The 20,374-nt window shown below is 36.9% G+C and overlaps 1 protein-coding gene across 1 annotated transcript in view; it reads right to left on the bottom strand.

Moving 5' to 3' along the window:
- IQCM (IQ motif containing M) overlaps positions 1 to 20,374 on the bottom strand; it is a 107,490-nt gene that overhangs the window by 71,626 nt on the left and 15,490 nt on the right. The window contains 1 exon segment of the mRNA XM_075500518.1: positions 10,507 to 10,598. Within this exon segment, the coding sequence (XP_075356633.1) occupies positions 10,507 to 10,598 (92 nt within the window).

Here is a 20,374-nt window from a genome sequence, read left to right as displayed (position 1 = left end):
ATAGCCTCCTCAGATGTCCTTGCCATTTGAATTCCTGTGTTCCTGAAACACAGCGATAAACAAAGCATGTTAAAGAACGGATATCTAACATCACACCAAAATACCACCCATCCCAATATGCTCTTCCTAACAATGGCCGACAAAGGAGTATAGGCAGGCATAAGAAACATGGCACTGTCAAGGGTGATTCGTCTCCATTATAGACTTCTGATTATCAGCAGTTTAGTGACTGAGCTAGAGGCAGTATCTATACCCTTATGATTAATAGCCACTGAATAACCAATCAGACATCAATTGTCTAATCCTTTTTTGATCCCTTTTCTATGTTCAAACTTTGCAACACCTGTGGCTGCCAGATCCACAATTCAATTATGCATTATATGAAAAAGATTTTTGTATTTTTGTTCTAAATTTGCTACCTGATGATTTCATCAGGCCCCTCTAGTTCTTGAGCTAGAAAAACAATATATATTATTATTTATTAGCCTTCCCTACTATCAAGATTTTTATTCTTGATCTGTTACCTCTGTTACCTAGATTTTATGATACCGAATCAATGGATGGTAAAATGGTATATGATATCCATTATCAGTAAACACAGCACGAAACATTTTCCCATCTGACGATTCCCAGCTTATTTAGTTTGTTTTATGACAGAAACTATTCCACACCTCTAGCAATCCCATACACTACCTTCTAGATTCCTTTTCTTTTTAGGACAATATGACTGGCATGTGGTATTTAAGACATGGGTGTACCATGGATGCAGTAAGAACTCTATCCCAATCAGCAGCCAGCTACACAGGTACTTTGATACTCTTAGTAAATTCCAATTAGCACTACAGCTGGTCTCAGGAGTCTTCCTATCAGTTAAGGACCTGATGCATTCAATCAGCTGAAGGAAAGACTGCATGCCTGACAGGTGATTTGCTCCTATCCACCTCATTAAAAAGTGAGTCCTATGGGTTGCATGTTTCCACATATTTTTGGCTACCTCATGTTTCAGATCCTGCTCCCTAGTCTCATTTACTCAAACCAGAGACTCTTATTCAACTGTACACTAGCCTTGCCTATTATCTACACCTTAGACCCTCCTGTGCTCTATGGACTTCCTGATACTTCAGCCCAGCTCTCAGCCATGCTATTCTCCCAATATTTCCACTGATTCTTCTTCTGACCTGATGTGCTTGGCTTCTGTCACTAACTCCTGACTGTAGCCTCTCTCCACACTGCTACCTGCCTCAAGGTACACCGACATGGTGATATTTTCTGTTCAGCCCTAAGTTCCTTTCCATACCCAACCTCCTCCTGTGTTTTGTATTCCCTTTGGTTAGCAATTTCAGACAACCAACCACAATGATTCCAGGTTCCTGCCTGTGTGAAAATGCCAAATTTAGAGCTCATTGCGGTGTAGGTGTATAGAGTGATTTCCTCCACCAAACATTTTCATTACTTTTTCAATTACCAGAATGTTTTGATGAACAAATAATAAAACATGATTTTGTTTGAAAAATCAGATGTGGCACATGCTAGATTAATGTCGGCAATGTATTAAGTACAACTAAACCACTCTTTCAAGCATTCTATTTAGCAAGCCTACCCACAGAACCTGAATGCTAGACACTGTTTATCATTTTTTAATAAAAGAATGAAGGTTTTAAAGGCTGCAAGTCAGTGCGCTGACTTGTATTGCAGATTTCAAGCAGTAAGGTATGAGTTACCCAACTGTTAGAGAAAAACATTCTTCTTAGGAGGCTGCTACTGCACTTCAAGCAATTGCTATTGCAAATAGAAGACCTGGCTCTGCACATCCTTGCATATTTTAGGATCATCAGCCACCAGTGCAATTAACTGTTATCTGGTGGGAGAGATAAATGCATGCACATGCTCAGGAATAGTCTTATTTAGTACCTCATTTTACAGGTGTATAGTTCTTTGGTCATTTATTTATTTATTAGGTTCTGTGTCACCACTGAGCAGTCTTGTCTAGTTTGGTTGGCTTTTATACTAGCTTGCTATATTTTGGTCTTCGCTTCTGGTTTTGATCTAGGGATTTGAGTCCTGAAGTTGCTCCTCCCAGAACTAGAGTGGCTAAAGCCATCATCTTATCAACCCCATTCATCCATTTGGAAACGCTGTCAGCCATGTAAGGCATATACTGAAAGGCAACCTACATTTTAGTTCATGTGGTCTAAAGCCAAGCCAATGCCTAGTAAAGTCACCATCTATGATTTAATATGAAGATGAAATTACACTTCTTGTGCAATTGAGATGTGACTAGTTATTTTAATGCAGTCTGGATGTTAACACCAGCTGTCTGAGAGAAAACATGAGAAAAGAGTGGACATAGAGGTGTAACAAGCATACTATCTGCATAAGACCTCAAGAGTCATTCTCCAAAAATGAATTTCTGGGCAAAGATCCAACACTACAGTAAGTGACTTTGCACACGTCTGGGTGTAAATGCATGAGTTCAGAGCAAGATAGATACTTGATAACTTTCTAAGTTACTTCAAATGTATCTTAGTAATTCACACGAGATTTCCCAAATGTATCGAGACATTGTCCAAGGGACTTTTAGGTCAGCCAGCTATGCTTATCAGGATGTGATTCTGATTATGAGCTGACAATAGAAACTATAATCCTACTATACATGTGATCAGCATGTGACAGGACTCTGAATATCTCTGATATTCATGAATCAAGTTTCAAACACTTACAAGTATTGTTCATTTCAAAAATGAACATTTTGAGAAGATAAACCTTTGATTAGCAGACTGCTACCCATAAGGCTTAATACAGCTGAGTGAAAACTATTTTTCACCTTACTTTCTTAAGTATTAAGTATTCTTTCTTAAAGTAAAGACCTTTTCCAGCTTACTTTCTTAAAGGAAATTGACCACATAGCTTGAAGTATGTTCCCTTTTAACAATAAGGAAAATCGTATCATCAAACCCTGAGAAGTGGGAGGTGAGAAATACACACAAAGGTTCTTTACAATTTGCACTCGCCAGGCTATTTGATACACTGCTATAACAAAGGAGTCAAATGGCTTTATCTTCTCAGAATCTTCCACATAAAACAGTGCAGTGAAGCATGTGTTTGACTCGGAATGAGCTGTTCCCACTTCACACTATGATGAGCCACTTGCCAATTGAGTTCAATCTCCTGCCTCCCACTTGCAAAAGGAATGCAATTGGCAAATTGGCACTTGCAAAAGGAATGTAATTGTAATTAAAAAAAAAAAAAAAAAAGAAAAAAACCCCAAAAAAACAAAAACCCCCAAACTATCTCATCTGAAGACCTCATATAATATTTTTCTTCCACAGCCTTCTATTTGTGCTGGTCCACCATCTCAGTGTGTAGCTACCCTTCGAACAGCCATTTCTCCCTCTAGATTTCCAGTTTTTACCTAGGGCCGTCCAAAAGTTCACAATTCTTTTCCTTTACTTCCCAAAATACCTTTCAAGTCTCCAGTATGTGGTCCAATAGGACCACATGTGCTTTCATGTGAGGCTACCTCCCCGCTTTGAATTCAAAGTTTTATTCTGCCTGAGACAAGGGTGGCCTGCAATAAAGACCTTGCTTCCACTTCACAAGCCACCTGTTATCTTCTTCGCCAACCTGCCAACTCCTCTATTGCTTCCCAGTCCTGCTGCTCCCCAGCCCACTGTGCCATCTGCACAGCAGGAATTCAGAGATAAACTTACAAAGTGTTAGAAGTCTCAGCTTTGTCTCAGAGCCGGTGCTGCTTTGTGAGCAGAATAATTATTCTGGAAGAAAAGCAACTTTTATTTAAGAATAATGTCTGCATGGAAAGCTACTCCAGAATCAGGGATAGCAAACTAATTTATTCCATTCTAGCTCTGCTAGTCTGCTGCTTCTTTTGTACAGAACCCAAGATCTATTTGTGAATACCTTAAATTTTCTTACTAGGACAGGATATATATAGATGTAATAATTACATTAATCTACAAAAAGAATGAAAAATTACTCAAAATATCATTTAAAAATTTCCAGCAACTTCTGAAAGTAACATTTCCAGCATTTCTGAAATTGAGGAGAAGCTGAAATGCAGGACTCTGATGACTCAAAAGACAGTTTAGATTTCTGTCCCAAAGTTAAAAAAAAAAAAAAAAAAAAAAAGAAAAGAACTTTTGCAGTAAGACCACAGATCACTGCAGCCCAGAAGAAATTGGACTAAGAGTGTCATATGAAAGACTGGACGAGGCGACTAGGTTGCAACCAGAGAAAAAATTCAGCTCATCTATTATAGTTAGTGGTACCATGCCACAGAAACTCAAGACCTTAGTCTTGGTCCCAGTGCCCCATAATGCTGGACATTGCTTAATACAGTAAGTATAGAACAATTACTATCTCAGATAATTCACAATTGCAGTAAAAAATCAAGAGGCAACAGAGGAATACAGACAGATGAAGTAACACAAGGAAACAATGAAGTGATTTTGATCAGCATGACACAGAGTTGTCACAGTACATCAGGAGCTTAATGGTTGTTACTTTGGAAGAGACAGTGCGGTAAAGGTTAATCTTAAGAATAAATATAAAGTGTATTAAAGAGGTTGTTTTGGACCATCTACAAAGAGTTTCTGCCAAGCTTACAAGGTAGCACAGGAAAAACACCTACAGTCGCATGCTGGAACATTGAAACTGGCATCATTCATCAATGGGAAGAATAGAAGCTGATCATTCTATTGTGAATCAAAAATGATAGAGTGGAAAAGGATGTTTCATATTTTGTTCGATTCAGATTATTATGGTATTCTGTCTAAACTGGTGAATTTGAACCACGGAACCACTTTGCATAATAAACAGTAGAACTCTTTATCAGCCTTGAATCATAATGCAGAAATGGGTAATTCACAGCTAGCTTTGAAAGAGCTTTCGATTTAAATAACTGTCTCCTATTTTAGGTCAAGTGCAAAACCCTACTGAAGTGCAAATTGCAAGCAAACCAAGCTATCTCAGTTCTTAAAACACCACAGCTATATTCAATCTCCTCTCAAAGAAAATAAATCAATAATTCAAAATAATGGCATTCTGGTGATGTAACACCTTGTCTATAACCCATTCTTCTTCACGTGTCTTTTCGGGAAAGATTTCATTAAGCATATTTTAAAGTTTAATGAACAACTCTCACTTTTTAATTTTTGTTAATTTTTCAGAGAATACATGAAATCCATTCTGAAACAACAATACCCCTTGTGTGTAGATGTAAGCAAAGCTACAGGCACTTTCTGAGCACACTCACTGTTTTATCCAGATTCCTAAACTACAGTAATCTCTGTTGCCTTTTCTCATTAAAGAAAATGCAATCAGACATGGAAATACTCTGCAAGGTGATTTTCTTTCACATGAAACATTCAGTAACAAAGATGTCTTTGTGCATGACATGCTTTCTACTTCTTCTTCCCCACTTCTTGTCTGCATTTTAATCCAAGTTAGCTTTTCTTCTTGGTAGATTAGACATTGTAGCTGGTTTTAATCAAATAAAAATGCCATGAAGCAAGCACATAAGTTTACATGGTAACTTACCTACCAGGAACATGGATATTGCAAATAGAAAGCTGAATTGACGTTGAAAATAATTGAAAGGATGCACCCCAGATTCAGTTGTGAAAACAACGTAACTGCATTGGCAATACAGGCCTATCATCAAAGCCTCTTTCAAGAAGGTACTTTAGCTATGTTTATCTATACAAATAAAGAGTACTGTCCTGTCTTTGGACAATGTGTTCATTAAGGCTCACTCATAACTTCACATGACATTTCAAGATTTTGAAGTTCAGCTTTGTTTTGTTGCAGAACAAAATCAAGAGATTCTACACAGTGGCTAAGGTATTCACCTGTGATGCCGGAAATTCATATTGAATGAAATGCCCTGAATGAATCAGCAAAGTGATTTCAGCTTCACTTTTTCACAGCCTACCTAAAACCCCCTCTGCATGCTTGGTGTCATGAGAGGGTTAGAATTTCTGTTTTTCTCCTTTCCTCCCCACAGCAGATATTCTAGGCCTGAGAAATTCTTCTTGACAAAAATGCCCTTGAAACTCATTTCTGGGGGGAAAACATTTGAGCTGTAGAGCTTCAGGATTTGCCTAAAGTCAGGTTATATTTCTCAGTCATTTGCTCCTTGTAGAAGAAATGTTGGCTTATCCTTGCTGAAAAAAACACTTTTCAGCACTACACAGTAAAGTCAGCCCCTGTTCCTAAAACAAGTGTTTGCAGTGTAGCAGGAGATACTCTGACTCCCTAAATTCCATAAACTCATCCTGGGACATAGTTTCTCAGCAATATCTGCTCATGACACTTAGTCCTTCCTTTTGCTCCTTCCATGGAAGTAGCATTCCATGCTTATCTCGTCCTTAACACCAAGCAAACTTAATAATCAAGAAACTCTTTATTTAATGAAAGATAAGGTCAGGCATTTTGATGCAAGATTAGAAACAACACACTACAAATAAATATCAAATGCAATTTTAATTTAGACTTAATGATCAGGTGCCTCTCTAGGCAAGAGGTAACCTGTTTTATCTAGAGTCCCCAAGACACTTCCATGCTGTCAGAGCTGAAAATTTACTGCATTCAGCAATAATTCTTCTTCTGAACATTATTCTTGATCTAAAGCTGGACAAGGACACTAATTCCACCCCAACCCATCTGATTTTTATTTCTCTTTTTTCTATTTCTTCCCATACTATTTTTTAAATATGGGTTAGTCTGTGGACTTTTCATTCTTCCTCGGGAATGCTTCCTGAGAAAGCTTTGCACATCATCAGCTAGCAAGGGTTACTTCACTCTGTCATTTCATACATCTACAGGATTCTTCAGTTAACACTTTTATTGCAGCTTAAATGATCTTAACATAAATTCCTAAGACATTCCAATTGTTAGAATACTCTTAAGGCTGAATGCTACATTTTGCTTTTAGTCACTGTCAGTCTAAGCTTGTGGCAGAGACTAAATATGACATCTTTGGGCATGCCATTATATTGACAACAGACTTAGGAATACAATAGTGTCATTGAACTATCTCTAGAGACATGCTGCCACTGTCCCTGTCCCAGTAATCTTGAATCATTTTAACTGATCAGTGCTGTTTAACAAAACATTTAATGAAATATTACCAAAACAATCTTATCTTCGGTAAGTCTACTCCATACTGTAAACTAAATTTTAGACTCAGTGTCTTTACTGATGAATGTCATCCAAGAGATCTTTAGACAATCACACTTTCTAGTAGTTTTCAAACCAGAAACAACAATATGAGTCACCAATTTGCAGATAATTTCTGAGAGGCCACTTGTAAAATACAAAGTTTAAGATGGAGAACAAGTAAATCTCAAAATACAACAGTGAGTTGTTTACTATGCATAGGTGCACAGTTATTTACCCTTTCAAACCTTTTTTTTTCAAATACAATAAAAAATGAATTTCTTGGGTATGCAATTTTTTACATTAAACCAATTCTAACTCAGATTAATTCCTAGCTGTGGTTTCTCATTATCTGTAAGGTGGATAAGGAGCTGAGTAAAGGATAGCCAGTGCTGCATTAATCTAAACAAGAAACTATGGACTAGCAGGAGATTACTGGTGGATTTCCCCCAAAATCTGTGCCACTAGTGAACATAATAATACTTCTATTAGTATTCAGCATAGAATAAGAGTGTACCAGTGAAGTGACACATAGTTGGAGTACACAACCAATAAACCTGGAAGATCTAAGTGTCATATAGGAAAAGAAGAACTGGATGATATTGTAGACTGTTACAGAAACAGAGTGACAGTAAAAGTGCAAGTTTATAAAATGATTAATGAGAAGAAATTCTATACAAGTTTTTTAGTTAGAGATAATGGTGGAGCAGGAAGACCTGGATGTCTCAGCAATTTCCAGCATGACAATAAGCCATAGCTGAGTAGAAGTAAATTTGATCCTAGAAATATCAGATAAGGAAAATCTTAATGCTACTCTGTGAATTGTTATCTTCTGTATCACTGTGGTCACTCTAGCAAGGTGAATTCTGACTGTTTATAGTGCAGAGAAATGGCTGTTAGGACAATTAGGGCAACGAAGAGTGTCTCATATGAGAAGAAAAAAGTAGTTTCACCTTTTTCAGCCCAGAAAGGCAAAGGCTGACAGTGGACACAATTGATTCAGGCAGGAGTGGGTGTAAAAAGTCAAGGAGGGAGACGAGCCATAAAACCAAATGGCAATGTTGACAAAATAGAGTAAGTACACACTGGCCTTGCCTAAATTTAGGATGAAAACTAAAGGTTTCTGACCACCAAAGGAGGCAAGAGCTGTTTTTCCATGGAAGTAGTAGGAGGGGAAAAAAAAAAAAAAAAACATTAACTAGGTGAAAACTAGTGCTTAATGAATATCTAAATGGCATAGTCGCCTACAGCAAGGTCCTGGATTCATTAGGTGAAAGTACCCTTATCAGTCCAAAGTCACTTTCTTTGTGAATTAACTGACTGTTAGGACAATTTACAAAGAGAACTGAATGACAGTACAGAAAGAAAAGTTCTTGTTTATACAAAGGCTAGGTTCATAGTGTGTTCCAAAGAATACAGAGAACAATTATCTGACTGTATCTATCTGAGGATGACTCATTGTCGTGGTTTAACCCCAGCCGGCAACTAAGCCCCACACAGCTGCTCGCTCACTCCCCCCATATGGGATGGGGGAGAGAATCAGAAGAGTAAAAGTGAGAAAACTTGTGGATTGAGATAAAGACAGTTTAATAGGTAAAGCAAAAGCTGTGCCCATAAGCAAAGCAAAACAAGGAATTCATTGACTACTTCCCACAGGCAGGTGTTCAGCCATCTCCAGGAAAGCAGGGCCCCACCATGCATAGCGGTTACTTGGGAAGACAAACGCCATCACTCCAAATGTCCCCCCTCTTCATTCTTCTTCCCCCAGCTTTATATGCTGAGCATGACGTCATATGGTATGGAACAGCCCTTTGGTCAGTTGGGGTCAGCTGTCCCAGCTGTGTCCCCTCCCAGCTTCTTGTGCACCCCCAGCCTGCTCACTGGTGGGGTGGGGTGAGTAGCAGAAAAGGCCTTGACTCTGTGTAAGCACTGCTCAGCAGTAACGAAAACATCCCTGTATTATCAACACTGTTTTCAGCACAAATCCAAAACACAGCCTCATATTAGCTTCTATGAAGAAAATTAACTCTATCCCAGCCAAAACCAATACACTCATTTAAAAGTAACTATCATTATAAGACACTTTCAGGGATAACATCTCTCAACTGAAGAAGGTGCTAGAATTTCAATGGCCACTATCCAGAATCCTGTCCAACTCAATTTAAGCTATCAAACCTTCTCTTTCTTTTATATTCTGCTTTATTCACAGATGGAGGCTCCTTTTTAAGAACAAAAGAAATATTTAAAGAAAAAAAGAAAACTTCCACTTTTGTTTCTTGCAAGCCTTTCAGTCTTCACAAGTGTTTTCCAACAGGCTAAAATATGTTTAAAATCATTTTATTAAACAGTAGGATCTATTCACTTCTAAGGTCAAACAGAAAACGTTAAGTAGGGAAGTTACCTCCAACAGCTGCTTGCTACTTTAAATGACTTTTAACACCTAATCTTTGTATCTCAAAACCATAAAGGTTCTAAATCTTGTGTATAGAATGTGTAAAGTTTTGTTAAATGTTTCTACTGCTTTCTGAGCTTTACATCATTTTAACTATATGAATTTGAGAATCTGTGATCTTTGCAGTGTTTGGTATTTTTCATAAAATATTTGTTAAAATTGCTATAAAGGTATGGTAATTTAAATTATCCAGTTTCTGCCTTACATTACATGAGCCTAGGTCAAATAATTTCAGCTTTATTGGCCCACTGGGAAAAAAAGCTTACATTTCTGGATAGCTTATTGCAAAAATCAAGTTGGTGAAACAATGAGATAGCCATGCCCTGAAGATGCAAATACTGGAAATCAAATATCAGTCTACCTGTCTCTCTTCTTAAAGAAAGGGAATATATATAGATAAAGTTATTTCAATTTTGACATTAGCCTGTGTTATCTGGCACATGGTGACAATCAGCATTTAAAAGTCTGTGTACTCCAGAAATCTAGACGTACTGTTTGGTTTAGTTTAAAACAGGAATCTGTTCTTTATATGATGGTCTGTATTTAATATGTCATATGTATGTACATAATGCAATAGACTTACATTCATGGCAGTTCTCCTCGTGGTAGTGCACCAACACTGAAGTACTGCTTTGTCCATAGTAATGAGTAGAGCATGGTATTCATAATAATGTAAGGATATCTGGCAAGCTAAGAATTTTCTGGACCAAAATCTTAGCTACTGCTCCAACTATAAACTTTGTTCCCCTGTTTTGATAACGAAATTGTTTATATTATAGATCACTGATGTAGAAAGCAAAGTTCAGTACTAAAATGCAAGAATTTCTAATATACATAGAGCTGATCCTTCCTGACCAATACTTGGTCATTTTACATACCTCCTTGCCCTTCATGCTTTTTTGCCTCACTTGACTGTACTCCTTCACAGGATTTGGTGCAATCATGCCTCTCCAGTCCTGGTATACTTTGCCTGTTGGGAAGACCAGTGTGTTTTTGAAAAATATGTCGTTTATCCAAATTACTTCACGTTATTTATTTGTACTCAATCTATTGAATTAGTAGTTTCAGTTCCCAGAAGTGGAGTTGACATCTGCTTCCTACTGGGTCAGTCAGCAGTTTCCATAAATCACTTCAAATATTCTCAAGCTCATTGTCTAGATCAATGACAACAAACTAGTAAAATCTCGAAGTCTGCATCTCATTGCATAGCTTTTAATGCAGTCCCACAAGTATTTTCTAAGGAAAAATAAAAAGCCTAATTTTTATCCAGATATCCTCCATAGAAAGGCATAAAAGCAGCTCTACATTCTTCCATCCACCTTATCATGGAGACAATTAGCATAGTTTCCTGTTCTTCTCTTCAAGCATGTTGGCTGCAAGACTTACTGCTCTTTCATCTCCTGAAAATTACCTGACTAGTACACCTCTTTTCAGATCAGGGCTGAAACCAGGAACAGGGATGCTTTTGAAGGTATTTTAAAGAGCCAGTCTGATTTCTTATCAAACTACAACTCCACCACAGTCAGTATGAGTGCCTTCTGCCATGTCACAACTTAGTTCCTGCTCTACTGTGATAATATTCTCTATCTTCAAAATATTCTGAATGGTAAAATATGCACACTACATTATTTTCGAAGAAAAACCTTCCCTATCAGCTTCAACGGCATTGAATTCCTGGTTCCTATACAACCTTATTTAATGAAAATATATACATTACTTAAAATCATGAATTGCCAGCTTACATTGTAAGATAAAGTACTTAACTATGAAGTTCTCAAAAACAATTAGATCATCTAATGTTTTTGTACAAATGACTGACTGTAAGCAGTTATTCCATCAGATGATAGTGATTGTTATGTTCTGTATATAATAACACAAATTTGAAATGGTAACACGCTTAACCCATACTGCAATAGTTTTGATACTGACAGGAGAAAGAATTTTCTGCTCTAGATTTTGAAAATAAAATACAACCTTGACTTTGGTGAGTACACTGCAACACCAGGGAGATCAAAGGAGCTTGATACATCTTGCAGTGGATGTGACCATTTCAGAAAAAGAGAATCAAATTTGGCTAATGAAATGAAAATCTTAATCGTGCCAGTTTTGCCCGTTACATACATAACAATAGAAGCTGCCTTACTGAAAGAGGTCAATGGTCCTTCTTGTCGAGGACTCATTCTCCAAAAATAGCACACCCTAAACACTTCTGAGAAAATTTTAATTGCGAACCATATAGAGAAATCTCCAATCAACAGAGCTCCTTCTCCTCTCTAGATTGCCTGGTCTTCAGTCATGAAGTTTAATGTCACTAGCACATTTTAGTGTTATAATTAATAATGTCTCTAGCCATTCTTGATATTTTTACCTTTTGGTATCAATAATTTCATTTAAAAAGACCTCAAAAAGTAATTGCAGTTTTGTGAAAAGTATGGGGGTTTATTTTCTCTTTTAAAAATCCCTTTTGTTTTTCCATTAGGAGCAAGGGAGCACATGAAGATGGAATTTCCTGGTCCATCTTTTCTTTACTACTCAGCATGCCTGAGACATATGTGCCTGTTTAAATGTCCCTTTCTTGTAGTATAGTCTACAGCTTTTTCCAGGTAAGTTTTGTCAAGGCCTTGGACAGTAAAAGGGCCATCCTGCTTCTTCCACATGCTTTTTGGAATGCTGTGACCAGGACTGCACACTGTATTTCAGATGAGGCTGCATCGGTAATTTATGAAGAAACTTTATTATTCTTTCTGCATTTGCCATATTAAACTTTAACAACATAATACACTTTATTTTATTCTACTGGTCACGACACTTACATTTAATAGCACATGAGAGCTTAGCCTTCTACCCAAAACCAACAAAAATTCTGTCAAGGATTCACCGATGATAAAAGATGAAAAATACTAGGGAAAGATGACCATGTGAAGAATGCTGTGATACAATGCTTAAGACTCCGGCCATGCTCATCTCTTTTCCTATTCTGTCAAATACTTTCTGCAACCTCTGCCAGCCTAGGAGATGCCATCGCTGCCAGCTAGGTCCAGCATTCTCTCTAACATAACAATTTTAATTCCTGCAGGGAACCGATGGTAGTCTCACAACTGCTACCAGGAGAGATGAGTTTCCTAACTAGTAAGTTACTTAGGACTGAATGATTTCCTAGACTTTATTTAGAAAAAACACAGCAAATTCTGCTCTATATTTGATAGAGCAGGCACAGCATACCATTAGGAAACATGCAGCTAAATGATGTTGAGCTAAGCCTCTACATGCGAACAAGAACAGGATTTAAAGATACATCTCTTTCTTTCGCACCTTTTATTTATTTGGTTAAGCACATTACTGTTTAGTGGGATGCATTTTACAACTTCTAACTGTCTGTGAATGCCTAACAGAATCCACTGCAAAGTTCAGTCATTTGAGTTCTTTCTAAAAACCTCGATCATTTAGGAAATACTGCAGAATGCTGTCTACTGTCTGTATTTGCATTGATCCCTCCTCTATGAAGAGAAATTATATTTGAAAAATGTCTGAGACACCTAGGTAGGAAAGATAAAGGAGTCATGTAATGATCACAGGCAAATATCTTAATGCAGAGACATTCAGAGATCACAACGTATAGGGGCTCTCTGCTTCCATTGTTTATTCCCACAGCTTGGCAATACGCTTTTCTGTTATGCACAACACCATTTACCTTGGAGCCTGAGAACTTAGTAACTATCAGCAGTATCAAAAAAGATTGGTGAGGAAAAAACAATGAGTTTACATCCCTTTGCAATTCCAGGGACCAGTGAGTCAATATTCAGTTTAAAAAAGAAATAAACAAATTAATATTCTTTATACCTTCCCAAGTTCTCTGACACTTACTGAACTTTATCAGGTCTCAAATTAACTTCTCTTCTGAATTCCCATTGTGCTCCATTTTGATGTCAGGCATTTTTGTCTAGCCCTTTCCCATAAAGAGCATTTCTGTAAGGTCAGCTAGGAGTGCTTCTAACCTTCATGGACCCTTTTTAAAGTCAAAGGTTGTTGCAGGAATCCTATGAAAGAGACATCTATGTGATCCAATAAAGAGGTGAGAAAAGCCAGAGTTTAAACCAAGCTTCTCACAAAAGCACTCTTTTTCCCAATTACCATTTCACTCCAAAAATGAGTGCATGGAGGGAAGAGGAGGAAGTTGGTGAAAATTCACAGCTAGCTAATGCCTTTTTAAATAGGACACTCATTTTTAACCTATAGTACTTACAAGCAATTATTAGCTAGAATATAGAATTAGCAGTTCATAGTTTACATGTATAATTTAAAGGGGGGTAGTTTAATAACTTCATGTTAGATAATTAATTCAAAGCATTTAAATTTTATGTATAAAGTCAGTCTATGAGTACTTTGAAACAGTGAACAGGAAAAATAGTGGCCAGGATCTAGAAATATAAAACAGTCATATGACACATGAGGTTGAAGTTTGTAGCCACTTTGACATCTTTTACACTGCCAAGGTAACATGAATAAGATTGTGGTTCGTCAGAGCACCAAAATAGGAGATTGCACTCCCCGTCTACATTGCAACTTCCATTACATTTATTTTAAATAAAGTTGCAAAACAAGAAATAAGTATTTTCTGTATGTCTCTAGTGGCTGGGGCTGTAATAGAATTAGGATATTTTTATGTAAGTTTATATAAATTTGTGTAAATTTTTAATGTATATTTATGTGTATGTATAGTAAGAGATTATATACACATACAAGAATTAAAAGTACAACTTCAGTGCAGCAAGAAAGTATGTAAATATTCCAGAATGAACATAATGTTACGATGTCTTTGCAATTCTCAGGTAATATAAGAGCATTCAAGATCTCATTAGAAACTCATAACATTTAAAGATATAATATCATGCTAATAAATTCCTTTGTTATGAACTATTATTGTTTTCAAAACTTCATCTGAAAATATTTGCTGATTAACTTTTTTCCATGACTCGTGATTTGTTTGGGGCAAACTTTAAAAGTATACAAAAACTTAGCTGTCTGTCTAATGGGATTTTGAGCAATCTAAGACCTTAACTCCCATACGGATCAATAGAACAATTAAAACCTGATGGGTTTTCCTAAAACAACCAGTGCTCAGATTGCATTTCGACATGCCAAAACATTAGTAAAGTCTGACTTTTTAGCCTCAGTTGTGGTATATTTTGTGAATGCATTAATTTTACTTGCCTTTTTTGATATGAAGAATGCAAACTCCAGAAGAGGAACTACCTGTGCCCACGTGTAGGTACAGCAGCTACCAAAGCAAAAATTACTGTTTCTGTTCCCAAGCTCTTTCACCTCCAAGCTTCAACCTTTGTCACTTCTACTCTCAACTTTCACCTTATGCTAGCTTCTTCAGACTGCTGCAATTTTACTTTATGCTTACCTGTGTAAACTAGATTTAACTAACACACCATGACAGTGCTCATCTTCATTTTCCCTTGCAGATATATACTTAGGCTACTTCAGAGCTTGTTAAGAGTTTTCAAATGCAATAATTCTGGTTTTGTAGTCTAAACAGTACAGAAATTCTCAGTCTATTACTTTTATTTCTACTGATTCACAACTTTCATTTCATTTTTACTGATTTACATGTTGTTGCAGACAAAGTACTTGTAACACTGAAATTTTTCTCTCTACTAACCTCTTTTTCTCAACAAAAGGAGGTCTGTTACTCTTCCTAATAGTGCAATTACTGCTGGTAGCACACTTCCAGTGCCAAGCGGCCAGTGTAAGATGTAATGATTCATGGTATAGAAATAGCTATTGAATCGGCACTAATTGTACTTTTGGTGTCAGGTTCAGCAGCAAGAACAAAACCAATTCCCGCTACCCCACAGAAGTGGAACTGGTCCCTGCCAGACATGGGATATTTGCTAGAATTCATTTGTTGTGTATCACAGCCATGTTTTTAAAACCTGGTTATTTAAAATAAAAATATATTCTGCATTTCCTTTCATTAAAGTATTATGAAACATCCTTCCATATTCTAAACAGAGATACATATCTAGCAAATAGTTTAGTATCTTTAGAAAAACATCAATTTGTTTACTAGAAATGTACCAGACAGACTGTGAATAGAGAAGAATAAGGCTTCTGCAAGTGCACTGACAAAGGGTTGATATTACAAGTAATTAGCTTGACATTTAATAAATGACATTTCTAAGAAGTGCTAAAGCTGACTTAACAAGCAAACAGAACAACCTTGTTTTGTTTAGAAAAGGTAGTTGCATTGTTGCACATTTTATGTAAAGTGTTTTTGCTAGCTCATGTTGGAAAACATCTACATGCATGAAATACTTGAAATACTTGAAATAAACATGCCTTCTGTAAACTGAACTTTCTATTATGGTGCTCTCTGCTTAGCACAAACTCTGATAAAATGTCCTGTGGTAAAGCTGATATATACTGCAACTGATCAGGCCCACACTAGACTTACAATAAATTTACCCTCAATTAAAGTCGCGTGTTTTTTCTAAGCATGTTTCAAATCATAAACAATTCAGACTGTATTTTACATTTTGGTCAAAAAAAAGCAGAAGATATGTTGAAATTATATGTCCTTAAACTTTTCCTAGGCTTTAGAACTGAATTTGATATTGGCAGGTAAAGCAATTGCTTTGAAGAATCAAGAACGCATGCGTTAGTCCAGTTATCCAACCCAGAGGATAGGTTTGTTTACATGCAACACATTTCAAGGGCACTTAGAAAACCACAGTAATTCAAGAAATACATCTGAAATTTGGTCTCATTTCCTGCTTGTGTTAAGAAGAATATTAAGTGTTTGTGTCATGACAGTCTCATAAGCTTTATTTTTGTGCATTAGAAATCTTGAAATCTCTTCCAAGTGCCTGTAATATCAGAGTATCATTCACCCAGTTCAGCTGCTTGGTTAGCACATCCACACCTCACCAGGGAAGAGAATGGAGTCTTCAACCCAAATGGCAGAAATCTAGTTATAAATAGGGTTCCCATACAGCATTTGCAGACAGCATTTTTTACAAGCCTGGGGGTGGGGGGGTGGAGGGTGTTTTGGTTTTTTTGATGAAGAATTTTACTTCACTGGTTAAACATGGGGTAAGGCAGATCTACGAAGCTATCCTGTTTAAAAGGAAATGTGAGCAAAGTCACTGACACTTTTTTTTTCCCTAATGCCAGAGTTCAATGATGACATGGTCTACTGAACCAAGCAGTGGACCTGTCTCGAGACAGGATTCGCATGTATTAGCACATACACAAAAGTTTGTTTGAGATCTGGAGTACATAATGTATAAAAGAAAGACAAAATGTGAAATGCTAGAATGAGTGAAAACAATGTCAAATGTCCTATCATCCTCTATATTCTTAAGATTTTGGGACAAAAGGAAACACATGTCTTTTTCTCTTTCCTTACTTCCTTCACTAATTCCTTTTATAATCTAAAAGAAAAAGACTGTGAGCTCCATAAACATAGAAAAAACCTAAGGGGATAAGAAAAAAATATTTTTTGGCAAAAACAAAATAAATCCTTAGAAGAGTGATATTTTCTAAAGAAAATTTTCATTTCTAAAAAAAGGAAAAGCTTAATAAAATCAACAGTTCTTAGTTTGCAGCAGTCTTGAAAGAGCAGAAACATAACCTGAAAAAATAAATGAATATAGAGTTTTCCATTGCAGTGTACAACTAGTGCTTGCAAATAATTAACATATTACGCCGCTTCAATGGCTCACCTTCCCCAAAGCAATATTGGTTTTACAAACAAAATAGAAGTTAAACCAGCACGCACCTGAATACCTTGGGGTCCCTCACTGGCATTGCACTGGCACAGGGACATTGATGGAAGACGGCCCTAAAATGTCCAGTTCAGAAAAGATACTGTGTCTTCACTGACACTCCTTGACATCTCTCCTGCAGGTCTTTTGTTGCCCCCTACTACTCTCTAAGTCTGATCCCACAGTTAATCTTCTCCTTGTATAGCTGATCCCCTCCTAGCTGATCCAGCTCATTTCCAGCCTCCCAGTGATATCCTATTTCATGGCCTTTCTTTACTTCAGTCATATAAACCTTTCCATTAAAGAACTCATTTTCTGCCCACAAGGCACTTCCATGGGCCTATTTTATTGTAGTGAAAATGCAAATAACAGGGAAAAGAATCTTGTATACACATGAATGAATTATGCTCCCTCAGAAAAAGCCCTTTGAACTGCAGTTTCTCTCCCTTCTTCCCCACCTCTTGTCACCATGGGTTATTTTTCAAATGTGCTTTCACAGCAGCTCTTCATTGAAGTGAATGGTACTACTTTGGGACCTTGGTATTTGTGCAGTAATTACTATTGTTCAGCCCTGTATTTAATAGGCAAGTGAGAGGACTACTAAAAATATAGCAGCACTCATAAAGATTGCCTACAAATCCCTTTAGAAATACATACAAAGCTGTAGTCCCAAACAAACCCTGTTCCATTCAGCGAAGCTCTTCTGTTAAACTGTAATGCAAAAATACAAGACGAAGAAGAAATAATACTGGGTCAGAAGAAACAGAGGAAAGAATAAAGACTGTAGTTCAAACAGCTATGGCCTTGGTTGGGAGAGCAAAAGTCTGTTTTATCACTGCTGCAAACTGTTCTCATTTTTTCAATTGCTTCAAAATCAAGCTAAGTCTAATTTGCTCTAAACAGCTTTTGATTTTATCAACAAAGAATCAAAGGGCCTGAGCAATACGTAGCGTGAATATCTTTTGTAAAGGTCAAATTGTTTTCCTGTCTTAGAAAGTGAAATCTCCTCACCTTTTTTATTTTATGATTCAAGCTGTATTTGAAAATGCAGTTTATTTGCAGTGCTATAGCTCTTTCTTCTCCTTTCCTTCCTGCAAACTTTATTTCCAGCTAACACTGTCCTTTATGAAATGAAATGTTTTACATGCTTTCCCATTAAAAAGCCCCATCAGTTGTGTATCTTCATGTTATTAAACAAGTATGTTTTTTTCTGATAGATGTATGACCATGGACTGTGATGAATCAAGCAAGTAAAATAATCGGTTCCAGAGTTTCCCGTTGTAAGATGGAAGTGAGCCCACAAATTGTGCTAGATGGTTTGAAATTATACTTGTAACAGTGTTAATTACCAATAGGCCCATCATTTTAGGAGCACATAATTGAAAACCAGCTACGCTGGAATCTAAAAAGGATAACATCTCTTCATCTGACACTATTTTTTTCTTTTTGACAGAAAAATTGGCCATTTCTCTTACACAATAAGAAAAAAATTAGGTAAATGTGCCTGAAGCAGACAGGAGTAATTTGATTGTTTCTTAAAAACCCATTTATATTGAGGACTCAAATTGAATCCCAGCCTTGATTTTTTCCATTCTACCCAGGTGTGACTGACTACAGATTACCTAAAATGGTGATACAAAAGGGAATTAGAGCTAGACTTATGCTTCTGCTGAAGGTCAGCAACTAGCCAATGTCCCTTTGTAGAGGAAAAAGGACTAGCCAATGTCCCTTTGTAGAGGAAAAAGGGGGTGCAGATGTTTTCATACTGAGTGAACTCAAGAGAGAGTGTGATTCTGCAACCCCTGTTTAATAGTGAGCCCAAGCAACATACTAAGGCCTCCAGCTTTTGGCAGTCCTTCAGCTCTGAAGATCAGATTTTCAAAACTGTTCAGCTGTCATAGATAAAGCAGTACCATCCAACACTTGTCCTTTCAGTTTCTGGCCTCTATTGCACCAAGTCTTTCATTCAGAAAACAGATTTCTTATTAGCAACATCTGTTAAGCCAGGGGAGGAAAACTGACTTTCATTGTAAAAGTTAGTTTTCATCAGGGCATTCAGAAGTGCTAATATTAATGTATTTTTTCATATAGGACCTACCTGTAGAAAACATAGGTTTGGCAAATATTTATAGATACATGGCTTCTGGGATTCTATTTTCTTTCCAGTACCAGATCTGTCATAGCCCAACTATGAATATATATATACTAACAGTGACTTGGAAAAAGCACACTATTGCAGCTCATTAAAGGAAAGGTGAAGAATCTGAATCAGGCTTTGTTGTCCAGTATGAGCCATTCTGGAGAGAGCAGTATTACCTTATTGAGTAAATCCAACCATAAAAGATGGGTGGTCATGCAAGTGTTTCAATCATAGCATTATTTTTTCACAGTATAAATCAGATGGCTTATTTGAAGCACTTCAACTCAACATTGAGAGTGCTGCTAATATGTTCAGCGAGTCTTTCTTCAACCATGCTTTTGCATGAATGAGCAACATGAGCGTTCTTACCATCAAAATCGGTCAATGCTTTTCCATTACGATGCTCTGTTTTCAGCTACTTAGAGGAACTTCAGCTATTGAAGCTGAAGTTTTCTTTGCTGAGCACACGCATCTTTAAACAAAAAAAAACCCAAAAACAAAAAAACAAACCCCAAAACAAACAAACAAAAAAACCAAACAGCTTACTAGACAAAAACTGAATTCCAACTTGCCTCCTTGTATTCTGCTAGAAAATCATTATTCCATATGACAGAAATAGAGCTGGGCAACTGAATGAAGAAGTTGAACTAAGTTCAAGCCAGTGCCTGATTGTGACTCATCTCTGTTCATGAATAAGGATGAACCAAGTCAATGCAAGGTTTCTGGCGTTATTTCCTTATCACCAAATATGTTTGATTTCTCACATATTTGTCATCAGCTCCTTTGGCTTGGATTGTTTTTGGCTGATAGAGATAAGCTAGACCCTAGATT

Source organism: Mycteria americana, chromosome 4 (assembly GCF_035582795.1).
Source record: "Mycteria americana isolate JAX WOST 10 ecotype Jacksonville Zoo and Gardens chromosome 4, USCA_MyAme_1.0, whole genome shotgun sequence".
Lineage (NCBI taxonomy): Eukaryota > Metazoa > Chordata > Aves > Ciconiiformes > Ciconiidae > Mycteria > Mycteria americana.
The sequence above is the reverse complement of the archived record's forward strand: the minus strand, read 5'-3'. Positions and strand labels throughout refer to the sequence as shown.